We start from the raw sequence: 18,980 nt of genomic DNA, 5'->3' as shown, positions 1-18,980 counted from the left end.
AAAAGAAACTTCGGCCGGCTCGTCGACGGACGCCATTTCCGAGCTACTTGAGCAACACCGTGAAGCGCTTTCTGCCGAGTTTAAGGCCTCTTTCAGCTCGCTCGAAACTAAGTTTGACCAAGTCCATACCATTGTTCAAGAACACGGTCAACGACTTTCATCTCTGGAGCTCGCCTCAGACGACCTGAGCCAACGGGTGTGTGAGTTGGAGAATACCTGCTCCAAACTCGGTGAAACCAACACCAAGCTAATGGCTAAAGTCACTGACCTGGAAGGACGGAGTCGGCGACAAAACCTGCGCATCCTCGGCCTTGCAGAATCCACTGAGACTGGTCGCCCTACGGAGTTCTTTTCCAGCCTGTTGCGCGAGGTCTTTGGAACCGAGACGCTCGCATCTCCCCCGGAGGTTGACAGAGCCCACCGCGTCCCGACAGCCAAACCGACGAACGGACAGCGACCGCGGCCAGTTATAATCTGCATACACCGCTACCAGGTAAAAGAGCAGCTCATCCGTGAAGCTCGACGGAGGGGGATGCTGGAATTCCGCGGGCAACAGATCCGGATAGTGGAGGATTACTGTCCCGAGGTTCTTGCCCAGCGAGCAGAATACAGAGACGTGATGATGGAGCTCTACAAGCGCGGATTTAAGCCATCTCTTCTTTACCCTGCACGGCTCCGTGTCACCCTCCCGTCCGGAAATAAGAAGTGGCTTCGTTCGGCGGATGAGGCAAACAGTTTTGTGGCCGGATTACCGGCTGCGGCGGAGCCAACGGGGTAACTGTGGGCGACTGGCTACAACGGACTGACTTCTGCAAGCATCTGCTGTGCAGGTATGAGCCGGGAGCGGCCTGTCTAGCTCCCATTGTGACTGCTTTACCACTCATGGTCCAGCCACTTTAAATGTCACACTTCTTACGAGTCTAACTTTACCGCAGAGTATTGAGGGGGGGGGGTTCCTCCTTTTTTTTTTTTTCTTCCCTTTTTTTTTTTATGTTGAGAGCTGAAGATTTGTGTTCAAACAGGGAGAGGTTTTTTTTTTCTCTGTGTGATGGGGAATTTGAAGAGCTTGCTGCCAGGTTCCTGGGTAGCTGTCTTGTTATTGGGGTGGGGGGTGGGGGGTTGTTCTGGTAATGCCGATGCCTGTAGAATAATATCTATGAAACATGTCTGTGTACAGCTTTTTTATGTTACCTTATCAGATTATTTTATGTCCCCTATGACCTGGAGTCTTAAAGGTATCTGTTCCATGAAACCAAATTTATCAACCATAGATAATGCATAGCTCACTGAATCTTTTGAGCTGGAATGTTAAAGGTTTGAACCACCCGATTAAAAGGAGGAAGGTATTCTCTTTTATAAAACAGGCAAGAGCAGAGATTATCTTTTTACAAGAGACACATATTTGTGGCTCTGACTATTTACGTCTCATGTCTCGGTGGGCGGGGCACCATTTTCACTCCTCCTTCCAGGCTAAGGCTAGGGGGGTCTCAATTCTAATTAACCAAAATATACCATTTGAGCAGCATAATGTGACTTCAGATCCAAACGGGCGATTTATCATTGTTTCAGGGAAGTTGGGAGATGTAAAAGTAGTGCTTGCTAATGTGTACGCTCCCAACTACGATGATGCAGGATTTTTCAAAAAGTTTTTCTCCTCTCTACCTGATCTTAGTTCATACGCTCTTATTCTTGGAGGGGATTTTAATTGCTGTTTGGACCCGGTGCTGGACCGGTCCTCTCCCAAGCCTGGCATATTCAGTAAATCAGCCTCCACAATTCAGTCTTTCCTATTGGATTATGGAATCTCGGATATGTTTTGTTCAAAATGAGCTTCTCCCATCAGTATGCTCATGTACGTATGAGCCAATTGTAATATCAGACCATGCACCTGTTACATTAAAAATAGACTTCTTAAATCTTCCCCCTCATAGGAAACACTGGCGTTTTAATACAACCCTGCTATCAGACAATACCTTTATACAATTTATAGAAGAGCAGATAGCTTTCTTTTTTGACACAAATACCTCTACGGAAATCTCTAGTTTAATTGTGTGGGATACTATGAAAGCCTTTCTTAGGGGCCAAATTATTTCTTACACTGCTAATATGAAAAAGACAGCCCGGAAGGAGCGACAAGATTTAGCATTTCAGATTAAACAAATAGATCAGCAGTGTTCTCAGTCTGGTAACAAAGACCTTCTCCAAAAACGAGTAGAATTACAAACCAAATTTGATCTCCTTTCTACATACCCAATCGAACAGCAGCTCTTAAAGAGCAAAAGCCTGTTTTATCTACAAGGGGACAAGCCTGGGAAAATGCTAGCCAATTGCTTAAGAGGATCCAGAGCAAAACAGCTGATCACACAGATTCAAATGGCCGACGGCAAAATAACATCCAATCTTACTGAAATAAACGATACATTCAGAGACTACTACAGCAATCTTTATGCCTCTGAACTTCAAAATGATAATATGCAGATGTACAACTTCTTGGATAACTTAAAAATTCCTGAGCTCTCTCCTGATGACAGAGAGAGACTTGACAGGCCAATAACGAAGGAGGAGATAGAGCTGGCTGTTTCCTCTCTGCAGTCAGGAAAGTCCCCTGGACCCGACGGGTTTCCAGCGGAGTTTTTCAGGTCATTCTCTTCGTTGCTTGTACCGCACCTAAGTCTTGTTCTGTCTGATTCATTCAAACAAAACATACTCCCTGTATCATTCAGTGAAGCAACAATTACTTTAATTGCCAAAAAAGAAAAAGATCCAACACAGTGCTCTTCTTACAGACCAATTTCTTTGCTGAATGTGGACGTTAAGATTCTTGCTAAAATCATGGCTCATAGAGTAGAAAATGTTCTGCCGTCAGTCATATCCACTGATCAAAATGGCTTTATCAAGAATCGCCACTCCTATTACAGTACACGCCGTTTATTCAGTATGTTATACTCCCCTGCCTCTGCTGTACCTGAATGTGTTCTTTCTTTAGATGCAGAGAAAGCATTCGATCGGGTGGAGTGGACATACCTTTTTGCAGTTTTGGAAAAATTTTACTTTCCACCGAATTTTATCTCATGGATTAGATTACTGTATTCATGCCCCACTGCATCAGTACTTACCAATTCCCAGCTGTCCAGTCCATTTACCCTTCACAGAGGAACTCGCCAAGGGTGCCCTTTAAGTCCACTACTTTTTGATCTTGCTATAGAGCCACTGGCGGCTGCCTTTCGTGATTGCAAGGAGATCTCGGGAATGTGGAGGGGAGGAGAAGAACATAAGGTGGCCCTGTATGCTGATGACCTATTACTTTTTATATCAAAGCCTAATATCTCCCTGCCTCATGTACTGTCCCTATTCAGAAATTTTGGCCAGTTTTCAGGATATAAGCTAAATTTAAGCAAAAGTGAACTTTTTCCAGTGAATGAACCAGCCCTTAAAACACAATACAATAACTTCCCATTTAAAGTTGTGAAACACCACTTTACCTACCTGGGTATTAAAATCACAAGAAAGCATAAGGATCTTTTCCGAGAAAACTTCCTAACTTTGCTAAATAAGACAAGACATACCCTGACGCAGTGGTCACCCTTGTCGACTTCCCTAGTTGGCCGAATTAATTCCATTAAAATGAATATTCTCCCTAAATTCTTATATCTTTTTCAAACTGTGCCAATCTTCATACCTAAATCTTTTTTTGAGACATTAGACTCAGTTATTACATCGTATATCTGAAAAGGCAAGCACCCTCGATTGAATAAAGCCCACCTTCAGAAATCCAAAAATAAGGGAGGACTGGCAATGCCCAACTTTCGGTTTTATTATTGGGCGGCTAACTTGCGGTGTCTAACCTTTTGGTTCCAAGATCATCAATCTGGCTGCCCGTCATGGGTTAAGATGGAGCTTAACTCCTCAGAAAACGTTTCTATCCCTGCACTACTTGGATCCCCACTCCCTCTACCACCAAATATTCCCATATTTAACTTGGTTGTTAAAAGCACTGTGAGAGTGTGGGCACAGTTTAGAAGACACTTTGGCCTCCTTGACTTTTCAATCCTCAGTCCCATCCATAAAAATATCTTGTTTCAGCCCTCTCTACAAGACACTGCTTTCGAGAAGTGGAAAAAAAAGGGCTTGGTGCGTTTTAAAGACCTCTTTATTAACAATTGTTTTCCCTCATTTGAACAACTCTCTCCACGGTACAATTTATCCAAAGATAATTTTTTCAGATACCTACAAATCAGACATTTTCTTGCCTCCCAGCTGCCCAGCTTCCCCAACGTAAATGATGCAAGCATGATCGATGATATTCTCTCTCTAAACCCAACACGCAAACGCTTCATATCCATCATCTATGATAAGCTGGTGGAAATCAGACAAGCTCCTCTTGATAAGATCAAAAAGGCTTGGGAACATGACCTAAACACCTCACTATCAAACAGTGAATGGGAATCTATTTTCAAACTAATCAACACATCATCTCTCTGCGCCCGCCACCGTTTGCTACAATTTAAGGTTGTACACAGAGCTCACTGGTCTAAGGTTATACTCTCAAGTATATACCCAAATGTGGACCCCCACTGTGATAAATGTTTGAGCGATGAGGCTTCCCTCATTCATATGTTTTGGACATGTCCAAGCCTGGAAAATTTCTGGAAGGAGGTCTTCCGAACTTTATCTGTAATCCTTAAGATTGACTTAAAGCCCAACCCTCTGGTTGTCATTTTTGGTACCACTGGGGGGGCTAGTACCCACCTCTCACCAACCCAACGTCGTGTTCTGTCTTTTACCTCTTTGTTGGCTCGGCGTGCTGTTCTGATCAGATGGAAGGATGCTGCCCCGCCCACCCACACTCAATGGCTCAGAGATGTTATGTCTTGCCTTACTGCCTTAAAAGTTGTGAAATCATGTCATCTGATTTTCACGTATATCCATTTGGTGTCAAAGCTGTCAATCACGCCGCGTATCTCCCGCCCTGTGGAGGCATCTCGCCGGTCTAAGCGTCTCTGGAAGCTCAGCATTGGATAGCCGAATAACTCTGTGAGGTAAAGTATCAGCAAACGTTTGTTTTTGACAACTGTTCAAGTTTATTATATATTCGCAATATATTCACAACTGTTATTTACCGGTAAATGGTCTAGACGAAGTAATTGTCACTTTTTATTGTGGAGATGTTCACGCACGGGTCTGTTAACTTAAGCAATACTTTTAAGGTAGTCTAATATTTTCCTGACTAATAAATTACTGACACAGTAAAGGGTAGATTTAAATAAAGAATAACGAATTTTAAATAAAGAAAAACTAAATTTAAATAAAGAAAAAAACGAAATTTAAAAAACGAAAAATGAAATTTAAATAAAGAAAAAACGAAATTTAAATAAAGAAAAATGACATTTAAATAAAGAAAAAACGAAAATTAAATAAAGAAAAACCCGAAATTTAAATAAAGAAAAACTAAATTAAGTTAAATTAAAAACGAGATTAATTTAGATTGATAATGGGTAAAAAGGCTAATAGCCTACATGTTGGGTCCGTGTACTTTTTCGTTCATTCATTATTCTATTTCGGAATGAAAGATGAAATGTAAAAAAAAGGGTGCAGCTTGTTTTTTTGTTTTAAAGAAAAAAACAGAAATGGCTGTATTTTTTTTAAACGAAACTCAGTGTATGCCTCACACAGACATGAGAAATACATCAAATACACAAAGCTTGAAAAGTCTTTAAACGAAATAATTCAAAACGAAAAGAAAAAGGCTCTCTGATTATGTATGATTATATGATCATATAGCCTAGCCTATTTTGTGAATTGTTCATTCCCGGTTGGCACACATTTTGCTGCCCTTACAAAAGTGCCGCTCTAGGCAATTGCCTAGTTCGCCTATATGGACGCGCCGGCCCAGCAATGAGTGTTGATTCATTGTCCCTTCATAGTTTGCAAGAGACATTTAATAAACTGAGACGTAGGCTATTTAATAAACTGAGCGTAGCCTATTCATCTGTCAATATGAAACGCGACTTGGCCATTCTAATTAATGATCGGAAGAACGCGTATCGACCACCGTTACTGTAAAATATGCACGTATGTCCATTTAAACTCGATTTTGGTCAAATGTGGATTATATCATTACACTGGCAAGAATATGGTTACATTTAAAGATGCCGTACCAAGTATGACAATGCTACGTTCAACTGCTTTTGAAATTACGGTGTTTTTTTCACTTCCTGAAAAGTAACCGTTTTGGACATACGTGAGTTTCATCGGGCAGCGACGATATGTATATATGTGTGTGCGTGTGTGTGTGTGTTAGCATTTTTGCACCCCAAAAATGATTCGATTTCTTTACTTTTTCATGCTGTCTAAAGTAGCCTAGTAAAGACAGTTTGTTATCTGCAGTATTTCTGCATTCATTTCTAGAAAAAAATATTACATAATTTATTTATCAAAGTGTTTATTTGGTTTTAGTTTCAGTTCTACAAAACATTTCATATTAGAGTTAAAACAACAGTTCACACAAATACACATTAAAAAGGTTAGAAGGCTACACACAGAAAAAAATAAGCATTAGTTTTAAGATGCAATTACTATTTTAGTTATCCTTTGAAACGGTTCTGTCCTATGACGTGATTTATCTAATGAAATGTTGAATTGGAGTTCACATATCTACAACATCCAACTCAAATTCTGTACATTGCTATTGGATCACTAATCATCCACAGTGACCCAGGTAAATGCAGCGTATGGCTAAATGACTGGATTTGCATCTGTACTGCATTAACTTGTCTGGCTTTATACCTATTTAAATTGAAATGCATACTTGTTAAATATGATATGGAAGGTGATGAGGTCAATATTATATCCATCTTCAGTTTTATTCTACTGATTTTCATGTGGGGCAAACCGGGGTTAGTTGTCACACATTTGGAATTCAAACAATTTGATTTCCATTGATCTTCAACATATATTGCAACATAATGTGTCACATGTCTATATTGTGGAATGTGAACAGGATACATGTATGTTTGTGCACCTGGCGTAAGCAAGACACACACAGTAAGACAAATGGTTAAGAACCTTTAACTCTTTGGGTATGGAAGATAATTTAGCCAAGGGGGGTTAAAGGGGTCATTCTATTCTAAATCAGCTAGATGTGGCTGGGTGAGTGGAAAACTACAGAGAAAAGACCTTGAAGAAGTAGTATAAGAAGGGAATTTCCTGGGCTGGGTGTCAGGTCTTGCTCACGTCACGGGGTAGCTGCTGTGATTTTGTGACTAAGCCTCATGGAGGAGAATAAATATCTTTTAAAATACAATTTGATTCTTGGTGTCTCTTATGCAGCGATGATGATTGTTTAATAATTGTTTTTTGCCACAACACAGTTTACCTCAGTTTGGAAGTTACAAAATCAAATTCAGAACAGAATAAAGACAGTTTGGATCTGGATTTTGAAACCAATACTACTAAACAAATGCTAGTTCTGTTCATACTGCATGTATGAACAGTTCTTATTATTATCTTATTATAACAGTTCTTACTAAATGCATACCGTTTTTTTCTATAACATATAATGGCAGACATGATAAGATTGGGTGCCATTTACGATCAGCCCTTGTGAAACTTCCCCATGAGACAAACAGCCACAGTTTCATTTTATGCATCATCAACATAGTGTTTGGTGGTTGCAAATGGAGTTTGGTTATGGTTGTTTGCACACCACTGAATAAATTGTTTCGAGGGGGACTGCAGGTTTTTGGTGTTGTCCTACTGTGCAGTAGATTGTGTTGGGTCGATTATCTCCCGTTTGCTCTTGTGTCTGGTCTTGAACCTTATGAAATACAAATATTTTTTATTTAAATGTCCCCTGAATAATTCTGTTTAGCTGAACAATTACTAAACTAAATAAAGACAATTTTATAGAACATTCACTAACTTACAGTTTATAGAACAAGCATTTCATAAAAGCCTTTTTCAGAATCTTAGCCTGTTAACTTTTTATATTATTCTCACCTGTTCTGGAATATCATTTGTATGACCGTCACTGTTGTTTTTCTGCATTTCTTGAGCCTGAAATATTTAAACGAAAAACTTTATTTATAATGTTCTATCAAAAAAAAAAAAAAAAAAATAGTAGTAAGTGTTTGCATGCACAAAAGTCACATAAGATCATGATTATGCTGTGCTCCATTATTAAACATCTGCTGTATTTATCAAACAGTCAAATATTGCCAGATATTTACCATAGTTATGTCATTTTAGATGGTATGTATGGTGATTTGAAATACAATTTCTGACATAAAATAAGGATATACAGCATATGTTCTGATAAGGTTGAGAATCACTTATTTATGTGTATGGAAGCAAAACCTCAAGACAAACAAATAACTAAATATTGCAGAAAGGGATGCATATGATATATCCTCCCAAGATATTTCCAACATGAATAAAAGAATAGTCATTTGAATCTTACCTCAACTTGAGCATAGACTCCACTACCTTCTTCTTGAGCACCTATGAGTTCAGTAATACACCTAATGTTCAGTAATACAGTATATAAACAAAGACACGTATCAAATAAAAAAGAACATTCATTTATTAAAAAAAGCTAAAGGTTTTTTTTTATTTTTTTTAGCTAATTAAAATTAAATTAAATTCAGCATGCAGTTCTGTCAGGACCACTATTGTCATATACGAATGACAATTAGCACACAGTTTGGATTGGCGGTATAGTTCTGTTCTGGACAAGAACTCCCTGCGCATCCGTGCAGCCTAACCTCCCTTATAGGGTAAACAGAACAGAACCAACATGAATGTAATGCAGATATCATTAATTCAAGATTTTAATGTTCAACATAATCGAGAATATTTAAGGGGAATCAGAATGCCAAATCCTGACTGGACAAGAGGAGGAGCTGGGGATGGAGGAGGGTTATTATCTCCTGAGAAATGTGATAGCTGCTGATAATACTGAAGGAGCTTATATATGTATACAGTGATAGGCGTCGTATTCCTATAGACCTTATGCGCCAGAGAAACAAGGGCGCCGCCATCTTTAGAAATGATTGTCTTTTAACTTCCGTTTTTGCGGTCGCTCTGTATATTTCTATGGCATTGATGTCTAGGAGTAATTAGCTTTTGAAGTGGATTTACTTAATGTAAAGTTAACGAAAGTTATCATGAGGATTGTAATGTTTAAAGCAGATGACTTAACAAATGTCAGTCGATCGGGAAGATTTTAAAACGAGCCATTCATTAATAAACACGAAAAATCGCTGTGAAAATACAGACCGGAAGACAAAAGACAACGAGCGCAGCGCTGAAAAGGGGCGGGGCTACTTAAGGTCTATAGGTAGACGGGGATCAGCTGAGAGTCAGTTGATGCGAGCTTGACTAACGTGACCTGCCAGAACTGACGCTACACTTGATTTTTGTAAGCACAAAAGAGATTTTTATATTGGCTGTGAATTCTAAACTGCTCTAAACTGATTCTCTGTAGTATTATGTTGTAGTCAACTGTCCTTCTGTATCTGACTGTATAGAAAAAGGTTTCATCATGTATCAGGTGTAGTGTAAAACATTTCAGATATAAGATTTTAGTAATCCTTTGCATCACATTTGATCTTATGCTACTCTTTTGATGCTCTTTTGATTAAACTTTTGAATACACTTACGTTTCAATTGCTTATTTCAGTCAGTGTTGCCAGATTAGAAATGTCGAAGTATCGTACCAAAACCTCAAAATTATCGTTTTTTGAGAAAAATTATCGTACACCAACCAAACTCATAAAATATAGCTATTTTCCAACAATTTTATTTTCCAAATAATTTTACAGCCAATTTAAACAAGCTGTGTAATACGCTCACACTAACTGGAGGAAGTCTGGCTACTTAACTTTTTTTTGCCAAAGTGCAAAAGATATGCCGACAGTGCACATTTTGAACTAGACCATAATTAAAATTGTAGTGTAGTGTAAAAAAAATTGTAGTGCAAAACTGTAGTGTAGTGTTGACGTGCGGGCGACACCGTGTGGTCCCTGTGTGTGTGTGTGTGTGTGTGTGTGTGTGTGTGTGTGTGTGTGTGTGTGTGTGTGTGTGTGTGTGTGTGTGTGTGTGTGCTTGCGTGCAGGCAGGCGAGCCTGCAAAATGATTCGGGGTCAGAGAGAGAGGCGGTAGGATGTGTGTTTGGACGAACGACTGAAAACTCTGAAATTATCGTACATTATGGGATTTTTTTCATTATTGATCGTACATCGTACAGAGGTCAAAATTATCGTACAAATACGATAATTATCGTACATCTGGCAACACTGATTTCAGTACAAAAGTGCTTGATCTCACTGATGAACCGATGATGAGATTTGTTTTTCATATAGAAAATATGTACGAGGCAACATACCTTTTTTACACTTGCTGTAGAGAAATGCTAGAAATAGTGCAATTGCCAAAAGACACACTGCCACCAAAATATATGGCCAAAACTGGAGAAGTGGAAGAGTCTCGTCGTCACCTTTGTTGTGTTCTGAAAATGAGACACATATTATTAAGATAGTTGACAGTTCAGGTATACTGAGGTCAATCAAATCAGCAGTTAGACTACATTTAGTCAACCAAAACTAAATATTTGTGTGTGTGTGTGTGTGTGTGTGTGTGTGTGTGTGTGTGTGTGTGTGTGTGTGTGTGTGTGTGTGTGTGTACCTTTATTATTGACACAGAGCTGTGTAATGTTTATTCTGTCTATTTTCCAGCTAACTGGGTTGCTATGGTTACAGATGATGGATTCCTCACTGCAGTTCAGGATGAGAGTGTTGTTTTGTGATGTCACTTCCTCTGGAGAGCATCTGTTGTTCTGATAGCTAGAGTTTATCATGAGGTCATGAGCTCTGCATGTGAAGTTCACAGTACAGGAGTCACTGCTGGACCAGTTTGAGTTTACAGTCAGAACAGGAGCATCAACAGCGTCTGAAACACACATTTATTTATTTTTTTCAACAATATCACATGGGTCAATTTTTTTAAACTGAGTTTTATACATCATCTGAAAGAATGAATAGGTAGGTTGTAACAATGGAACTCGTTGTGTTTGACATTAACTCACATAATCGTGTTATGCATGTCCATGTGAGTTATATTTTTAGCAGACAAATATGGCTACCATGTATCAAATGTTGAGAGATATATCACAAACAACCACTGAGTTACCAATGCTCAAACAAAAGGTGTAAATTTCATCCTCTGTCTCCCCCCATTTCACTCTATCTTTTATTTTAAACATAAACATTTCACTACTTATATCTGTGCTGTATAATATTGCACAAAATAAAATACATCAATGAGTCTTAAATGATCTGAAAACTCCAAGCAAAATCACACTCACCTATAACAGATACTCTGTATGAAGCAATATTTGTATTTGATTCTCCACTTGCTATTGCTGTATAGAGTCCAGTGTCTGTCTTCTGCATGTTCTTCAGTGTGAGAGAGAAGGTTTCATCATTGAAATCCACTCTGTCCTTGTAGGAATTATGAGGTTTTACTTCTTTAGTTCCACTTATATATCTAACTATATTGTCTGATTTATCATTTGTCCAGGATAAAACATCAAACTCTGGTAGTTTCTGTGTCTGTATATCCAGTTGAACAGAATCTCCCGTCTTCACAAACACAGAGATCTCAGCACTGAACCCTGAGGAGAGAGAAATATACAGTATTGTTTCTGAGTGTGGCTGGTGAAAGACCCATTGTAAATTTTTCCTGAAATGGGCATGATCAAATAAATAATATGTTTGACATTTAATAAAACTTTTCTTCAAGAGAGAATAGCATAATAAAAATGTAATACAGCTATAATGCACATATTTGGAGATATTTGTTTCAGATTACCTAAATAAACTATAGTCTGATTGCCCCATGTTTTGGTTTAAACAATCTAGAGAGCCCATTGTTTCAAAAGTAATTCCTTTGGCTCTCTACGTGACGTAGTTGGTTTGGTAGAGCTGACCGCCTACGGATGGAAAATGCTTTTAAATAGAAGAAATTCCCCCATTTGCATGATACACTGAGATGCATGTCTCAGAATGCATCCATGCTACATGCTTTGATAAGTTTAAATTTTATAATTGTATAAAAAAAATATAAAATATGCAATGACAGAATCTGAGCCATGCCGTGTGCAGTCACAACAACCATTAATAACCAATCAACATAATGAGCATGTGTTTTTACCTGTTTTAAAGGTCAGAAGAGAAAGAAGAAATATGAGTAGGTGATGTACTGCCATCTTCACAAAATGAAAAGATTAAAAAACAGAACTGAAAATGACTGCTGCCGAGACTCCCTATAACGGAAATGGAAAGTTCCTCAGAAGTCCTGTTTTAAACAGTGTAAGCACATTTTGACTTCTCATTTAATAAACACATCTCCTTCTCATTAATATATGCTGGATCGTGTGTGTGTGTGTGTGTGTGTGTGTGTGTGTGTGTGTGTGTGTGTGTGTGTGTGTGTGTGTGTGTGTGTGTGTGTGTGTGTGTGTGTGTGTGTGTGTGTGTGTGTGTGTGTGTGTGTGTGTGTGTGTGTGTGTGTGTGCGTGTGCGTGTGTGTGTGTGTTGCTCAGGACGTTTTTACACAAACTTTAAAGACATTCTATATATAGCAGGTACCAATCTGCACCACATCCTGTGGCATCTGCAAACAAATTATGCTAGATCTTTTCTCAGAACTATTTTCACTTTTCTATTGGCCTTTTTCTTTCCAAAATGCAAAACCAAATCAGACTGTAGCTGATGCTTCAAATCAGCTGATCTCAGTTCCTTTAAAACTATTATTCTTTATTTTTTACCCAGTTTCCTGCATTTATCGCTGACTTGTAATCAAACCACCAAAAAAGGCCTCTTAACCAGGTGGAAACAGGGCCATATAGTCTTTAATTTATTTAAAGATACTGTAATGTCTCCATTAGTCAATTACAGCCATTTTGTCATATTGAATTAATGATATATGTCACCTGACCGTCGTTTTCAACTTTAGAGTCCCAGTTTTAGTCCCAAAAACTAAAGCTTAATGTGTTCGTAATATCATTAACAAAAATAAAATACTTTGTTTCCACAATAACAATGTACAAAAACAAATTTATATTGCTATGTAATTATACTTTACTGTATAAATTGTGTACAGAAGTACAATTCTGTCATTACTTTTTTGACTTTTGTTTTTGTCTGTTTTGTGAAAAATATGACTGAAAATCTTCTCCTTTGCAAGTGAGACAAAATACTGTTAATAGTGCCAAAATCACATTTAACCTGGAACACTCCTTTAATATACAAAGAAATGTTTCAGAGAGAGACATGATAAATCCAGTTAATATTATGAGCTGTGTCATTGCAAAAATAAGTCAGAACACAGTTAATGAAACAAACACTTTAATGACAATCAGGCAACTACAACAATACAATTATCACTCATACTATTAACTTACATTTTTATTCCTGTGCATGGCACGTTTAAGATATTGATGAAAACAGCAGCATCCACTGTTTGATGCCACATTTTTACATATACAGTATTCATCCTCAGTTATGAATGACCAAGTTGTCTTCCTTTTGAGGATTTACACACTACTGAATAAATTGTATTGTCTGTTTCAGTAGGAAATGATGTTTTTTGGTGTTGTCCTATTGTACTGTAGGTGGTGCTGGGGTGATTTTCTGTTTGCACCTCTGCCCGTATCTGTGAATATACATACAGTAAATACAAACTAAGTACATATATTTTCCATCTATCTGTATATCTGTCTTCACAAGGCTTTGTATGAGCATATATTAAGTGTCTTCACAATGAGGAAAGTAAATGTCTTCTTCTCTTTCTTACCTCAGGGCTAGACGTGTTCTGACTGGTATTGTGAGTTTGTTTGTACTCTCCTGTAAACCCATAGATAGTTTTAGGATTCGCTGATTTCTCCAACATCTCCAGGGGTCTTTGCTCTTTAATCTTTGGCTGCGGAACAATCCAATCAAACAGTCACAAATCCTTCTGCACATTTACATTTACATTTACAGTATGGCTAGTAGTATGGACACTGAAGAGGTTTGATGTATTTCCAATAATTCTACAGCATAAATTGACATTCTGGAGAATTATGGGTTAGGATTCATTAATTCATTCTTGAATTAAGAGCATTTATTATCTAAGATGGCTGCACAAAAAGATGATTACCTGAACTTGTGCATAAATAGTTTGATTCTCTTCTTGGGCCCCTAAGAGATTTAGAATAGTATCATTTTAAAGAAACAACTGATCATTACTGTCATCACAGAAAGTGTAAGTGTGACTATTTGTGTGTGTTCTTTGCTTTTCCTTCACTGTAAAAAAAAATTACATCCCCAAGTCAAAAATTTCAAGTGACCGATAACATCTAAATTTTTCAATTAGTCTGACGTATTATTTCTCATTGAGCCAATGTTAACAGACTATTGCAACAAGAATTTCACTTGGGCCAACTGAAAAATTTAGATGTTATCGGTCACTTGAAATTTTTGATTTGGGAGGGTCAGAAATGTTTTACAGTGTTCAGCCAGCGATTGAGTACCTCGAATAAATCAAGGATACATTCCTTTTTTATTTCATTAAGACAAAAATACCTTTGTTATGCTTCTTGTAAGAGCAGCATATTACAGAAACTGCTGCTAAAACCACCAGTGGAACAACAGCAATGATTGTGCCAATCATCAAGTGCCAATTGAGAGGACTGTTGCTTTCTTTGGGATTCTCTGCTGAAATGCAAGACATCACATTAACAACTACAGCCATCAGAACAATCATTGAGTGTATCTCAGTATTGAGAATACATTTTAAAGAAATGAATTATATGATGTAAGTTATTTACTTAAGGTTTGCTCATGAGGTGTACAAATGGGGTTAATCTCTATGGTGTCATTCTTCCAGCTGACTGGGTAACTATAGTTACAAACAACTATGTTCTCTATACAATGCAGGGTTAGAGTCTGCCTTTCAGTAGATGTCACTTGCTCTTCTCTGCAGCTGTTGGTGTGGTAGCTGGTGCTGAGTATAAGGACATAACCACTACACGAGACATTCACAATACAGGAGTTAACACTGATCATGATGGCGTTCCAGTTCAGGACAGGAGAATCCACTGGATCTGAAACACATATTTAAGAAAATTTTGCATGAAGATATGGGTTAAATGACTTTTTAAAGAGCATGTTGTAGCAATGCAGTGCAACAAAGATAATTATTCTGGTGCTTTTCTGCTCCGTTGATGTTGAGTGAGAAGACTTTCTATTTGACACTTTACTTGGATTCTTTTTAGATGAAGTGAGCTGACTTCTGCTCGTCACACCAGAACAACCACTGCATCACATCACATCATATTTTAGTTGATGTAAAACATTGTATTTGCTTCCATTTCCATGTAATAATAATAATTTTTGCCACTGCAGATTCACTTGAGATTTTTAAAAATGCATTGTAAACTTTTACTCTGTAAGTAGATGCACAACTAATATCCTCCATGTTTCTGCTACATCATAACGCAGATACTCTTGAAATTCTGATCTTAAAAATTGTCCAACAATCACCTATTACTGATACATTGTGTTCAGCAACAATTGTTTCTTTTTCTCCTATTGTTTTTGCTGTGTAGAATCCACTGTCGGTCTTCTGCATGTTCTTCAGTGTTAGAGAGAAGGTTTCCGTGTTAAACTCCACTCTGTCCTTATATAAACTGTGAGGTATTAAATCTCCAGTTTGATTAAAAAATCTGACTACATTGTCTGATTTATCATTTATCCAGACAAATCTTTTAAACTGTGGCAGTGATTTATTTTTGATGTCCAGCTTAACAGAGTCCCCCGTCTGTACAAACACATGGTTTCTGGATGCTGAGGAGAGAAACAAGAAGAGAAGTTTTTTTTTTTTTTAAATTGTCATGCCTTGGTTTAAATTTAAACTTTTAACAATACAACAGCTTTTAACCCTTAAATGTATTTATTTTAGACCATTAGGGAGCAGACGTCACAGTTACTGTACATCACTGCAGCTGCTTGCACATTGTGGTGGCAGAAATACAGTAAAGTATCTTAAAATATGTCAATGCCATTGTTGTTGTTTTTCTAAGGGACGTAGGCTATATAAAAGCTACTTAGATGTCCTAATTAAACTAAGTCATAATCCTGGCGTCATCGCTATTTGCAAACACCTAAATTGTCTTTTATATATTTATTGTGCATAATTTTTCCACTAGGCGGAGCTGTTATCTTAGTTTCAATATGGAGTTGGCTCAATATTTTTTTTTATAAAGGTTCCAAAAGACGATTTTCATAATAATTATTTTTGGTTCCCCAAATAGCCTTTCAGTGAACAGTTCTTAAACCATTTTTTTCCTTAGTGTAAAGATAATAATAATATCCTAAAGAAATTTTTTTCCATTATAATGAAGCTTTTGAGCAATGATAATGTTCCGTGGATGTTAAAGGTTCTTCATCTAACCATCAATACCAATAAAGAACCTTTATTTTTAAGAGTGTGGCTAAAGTAGTGGCACTAACAAAAGAGTACCCTTTATTTACTAAATAAATTTAAAAAAAACTCTGTGAATATGGCATTTTAACAAATTCCACATTAATCCGTCACTTTAATACCAAGTAACAACCAGACAAAATAGTGATTTTTTTTTCACATTCATTAGCTGCTTGGTAGAGATCTTTCCTTTTGTTTTGTTTTTTGTTTTTTATTGTTTATTTGAACAGAAAGTACTCTTACAGAAGCAGCTTTTCTCTGATGAATTTGTGCTCACTCACCAAGTGCAGGTTTTTTCATCACCTGCTAAGCAAAATTCTTGTGTTCGTACACAGAATTCTAAAGATGTTGTGAGTAAAGATAACTGAGATAGTGACAGTATGGAAAGCCATGAATGTTTTTACTGCCCTGAGGTTGGGCACCTCATCATTGCAGCTTGTCCTGCTTTGAAACGGAAATCTACTGCAGAAAGGCTAACTCTTCAAAGAGTGTGGCCTAGTTGACAGTTGCATATGTTCACCAGAATGTGCATCTTTATCGACTGCTGATTCCACATTCAAACCGTTCTTTTTTAATGGAACAGTGTCCTGTGATGAGTCGAAGTCCGAAGCCAAACTCCACTCCTGAATTTGTTCCTTTTGTTTCTGGTTTATTTTCTTGTTAATAAATCTACTTTTGTTTGACATCATTCATAAGACTGTGAGTAAGCGCACATTCATTTATGTTACGGCTGGCCCTAGACCGTTGTAAATCATTTATAAGACAAATACATGCAAATATTAGAGACCTACTCCTTGGATGTCATGTGATCTCCAAATCAGTTGAGAAAGAGAATTTCCAGAATATTTTGAATTTTTGAATATTGTATACAAACAACATCCATCTAGCCAGTTATGGAAATGAAACAATAATGAATACTGTAATATATTGCATATAACAATAGAAATAATAATTAACCATTAATCATGTGAGCAGCTTTTCATACCTGTGCTGGAGATCAGAATTGTCATGAAGAGCGTTAGAAGGTGAATAAATTCCATTGCAACAGACAGAATGGATCGATCCAGCTGGGTATATATAGCACCTATATACCTATGATGTAGTAGCTCCTACTTGTCAAGAAGAAGTTGTTGATCGTTTTGTCTGAAACACTCAGTGAACCTTATTTAAGTGGTCTAGCCAAAAATGCATATTACAGCATATTGCAAAAACTAAATGTAATGTTGTAGCCTATACTGTATGTCTGCTGTTCTGCTCTTCGTCACTGTCTTATAGCCTGTCCTTGCATCTGTAAAACTGAACTCAAACTGCCCAAAGTGATGCTACTGTAGCATGAGACACAAGCCCCTCTAAGAGATCAACAAAGGAAGATCTTACTGCTGTACGGTTACTAACCTCTTCTTTTTTTTTTTTTTATAAACCACTAGACCTTCGCAGTGTGAGTGCAGACCTAAGCAGGCTGCACTTGACAACCTATCAGATTATTTTCAGAAGCCAAAAGTGAAATCTCACCACACGCTGTTGATTTCATCCCAATTGCTTGGACATTTTAAGAACATTAAAGTCAAACTCATAAACAAGTCCAAACAACAAGTTTTTCGCCAAAAACACGTAAGGGCATTTGGTATAGGAGGCCATAGTAGCTATTAGATCAGCTCATTTAACCTTAATGTCTCAAGTCTTTTTCACATGCATCACAAATGTGTGATATACATAGGTCACCATTTAAGGAGTTTAACTTCGTACAGAAAATATATTTTTAAAGCTCATGATTTCTCTGCACATGCAAAAATGGTTGCATAAACCATACTTAAAAGAGTCTGGGGTTTTTTTTCTGCAGTGCCAGTAAGTATTCTTTTATCTTCAACTTTACCTAACATTGTGGCCTGTTTAGCTTATAGACAGAGAGAGACAGAGGTGAGAGAGAGAGGTGAGACAGATCAGATAACTGAAACTGAAGCCCACATATCCTTCCTCTTTCAGAGACATATGTTGCTACAGAGAGTGCTGCTTAAAAACTCCTGTGATAGATCATGTGATTTTATTTTAAGAAATGGTCAGTGCACAGACGTGGATTTTTTCTTTGCCTCGCTATATTTTCTGTATTTATACTTATAGATTTCTTTAATATGGGTCTTTTTTAGGCTCACTAGTGGGTGTTTTGCTCCCACACAACATCTTTTGAGAAACTAGTCTTGTGATCTGAGCTTCTCTAGCTTAGTTCCTCCTTATGTTCTGCCTGACTGACTGGTAAAGGTGCTGTATGTTATTTTTTTTATTTTATTTTTTTTTTTACTGTACAAAAGCACAAACACATAATATGTTTGTAAAAATGTAGGAAATATGCAAAATTCATCTACTTTTTTTTTTTTTTTTTTTGAGAAACAAAAGGCTCGTGCAGTGTTTGCGTACTTTACAAGAGATGAAGCAGAATATTTACGTACACAGAAGTTTCAGAC

The 18,980-nt window shown here is 37.4% G+C and overlaps 2 protein-coding genes across 5 annotated transcripts in view; both read right to left on the bottom strand.

The window, feature by feature from the left end:
• LOC309501150 (CD48 antigen-like) overlaps positions 1-12,419 on the bottom strand; it is a 134,378-nt gene extending 121,959 nt beyond the window's left edge. The window contains exons 1-7 of one of the 2 annotated variants that reach the window (XM_082173202.1): positions 12,211-12,419; positions 11,363-11,671; positions 10,684-10,947; positions 10,385-10,507; positions 8,459-8,499; positions 7,999-8,055; positions 6,426-7,816 (exon numbers count right to left, since the gene is read on the bottom strand). In XM_082173202.1, the coding sequence (XP_082029328.1) occupies positions 7,688-7,816; positions 7,999-8,055; positions 8,459-8,499; positions 10,385-10,507; positions 10,684-10,947; positions 11,363-11,671; positions 12,211-12,265 (978 nt within the window). In that variant the 5' untranslated portion in view covers positions 12,266-12,419 and the 3' untranslated portion in view covers positions 6,426-7,687. Of the gene's footprint in view, positions 1-6,425; positions 7,817-7,998; positions 8,056-8,458; positions 8,500-10,384; positions 10,508-10,683; positions 10,948-11,362; positions 11,672-12,210 lie in introns of those variants that run through there. The other variant, XM_082173201.1, reaches the window with a different exon arrangement.
• A 21-nt stretch (positions 12,420-12,440) lies between these two features.
• Positions 12,441-18,698, bottom strand: LOC309501133 (CD48 antigen-like). Of its 3 annotated transcripts, none has more exons than XM_082173174.1 (7): positions 17,507-17,921; positions 15,582-15,884; positions 14,867-15,142; positions 14,622-14,750; positions 14,197-14,237; positions 13,852-13,977; positions 12,441-13,710 (listed from the first exon to the last, which is right to left on the bottom strand). In XM_082173174.1, the coding sequence occupies exons 1-7, from the start codon at positions 17,559-17,561 to the stop codon at positions 13,558-13,560; spliced, it is 1,083 nt and encodes a 360-aa protein (XP_082029300.1). In that variant the 5' UTR covers positions 17,562-17,921; the 3' UTR covers positions 12,441-13,557. The 3 variants fall into 3 exon arrangements, with proteins under 3 accessions (XP_082029300.1, XP_082029299.1, XP_082029301.1); XM_082173173.1 differs by having other exon boundaries at positions 14,622-14,753; positions 17,507-17,915; XM_082173175.1 differs by lacking the exon at positions 15,582-15,884 and having other exon boundaries at positions 14,622-14,753; positions 17,507-18,698.
• Between the last annotated feature and the right edge of the window lie 282 nt (positions 18,699-18,980).

The sequence above is a fragment of the Leuciscus leuciscus genome (assembly GCF_965113295.1).
Source record: "Leuciscus leuciscus genome assembly, chromosome: 6".
In the NCBI taxonomy this organism is placed as follows: Eukaryota; Metazoa; Chordata; class Actinopteri; order Cypriniformes; family Leuciscidae; genus Leuciscus; species Leuciscus leuciscus.
This window is presented reverse-complemented; position numbering and strand designations above follow the sequence as displayed.

Excerpts from the sequence above, each read along its gene's own strand:
- LOC309501133 (XM_082173173.1), bottom strand. The coding sequence starts at position 17,561 with ATGGAATTTATTCACCTTCTAACGCTCTTCATGACAATTCTGATCTCC. Across the intron at positions 15,885-17,506 it reads AATTCTGATCTCCAGCACAG|CATCCAGAAACCATGTGTTT; the intron begins GTATGAAAAGCT and ends TTCTCTCCTCAG. Across the intron at positions 14,754-14,866 it reads ACCTCATGAGCAAACCTTAA|CAGAGAATCCCAAAGAAAGC; the intron begins GTAAATAACTTA and ends CTTGCATTTCAG.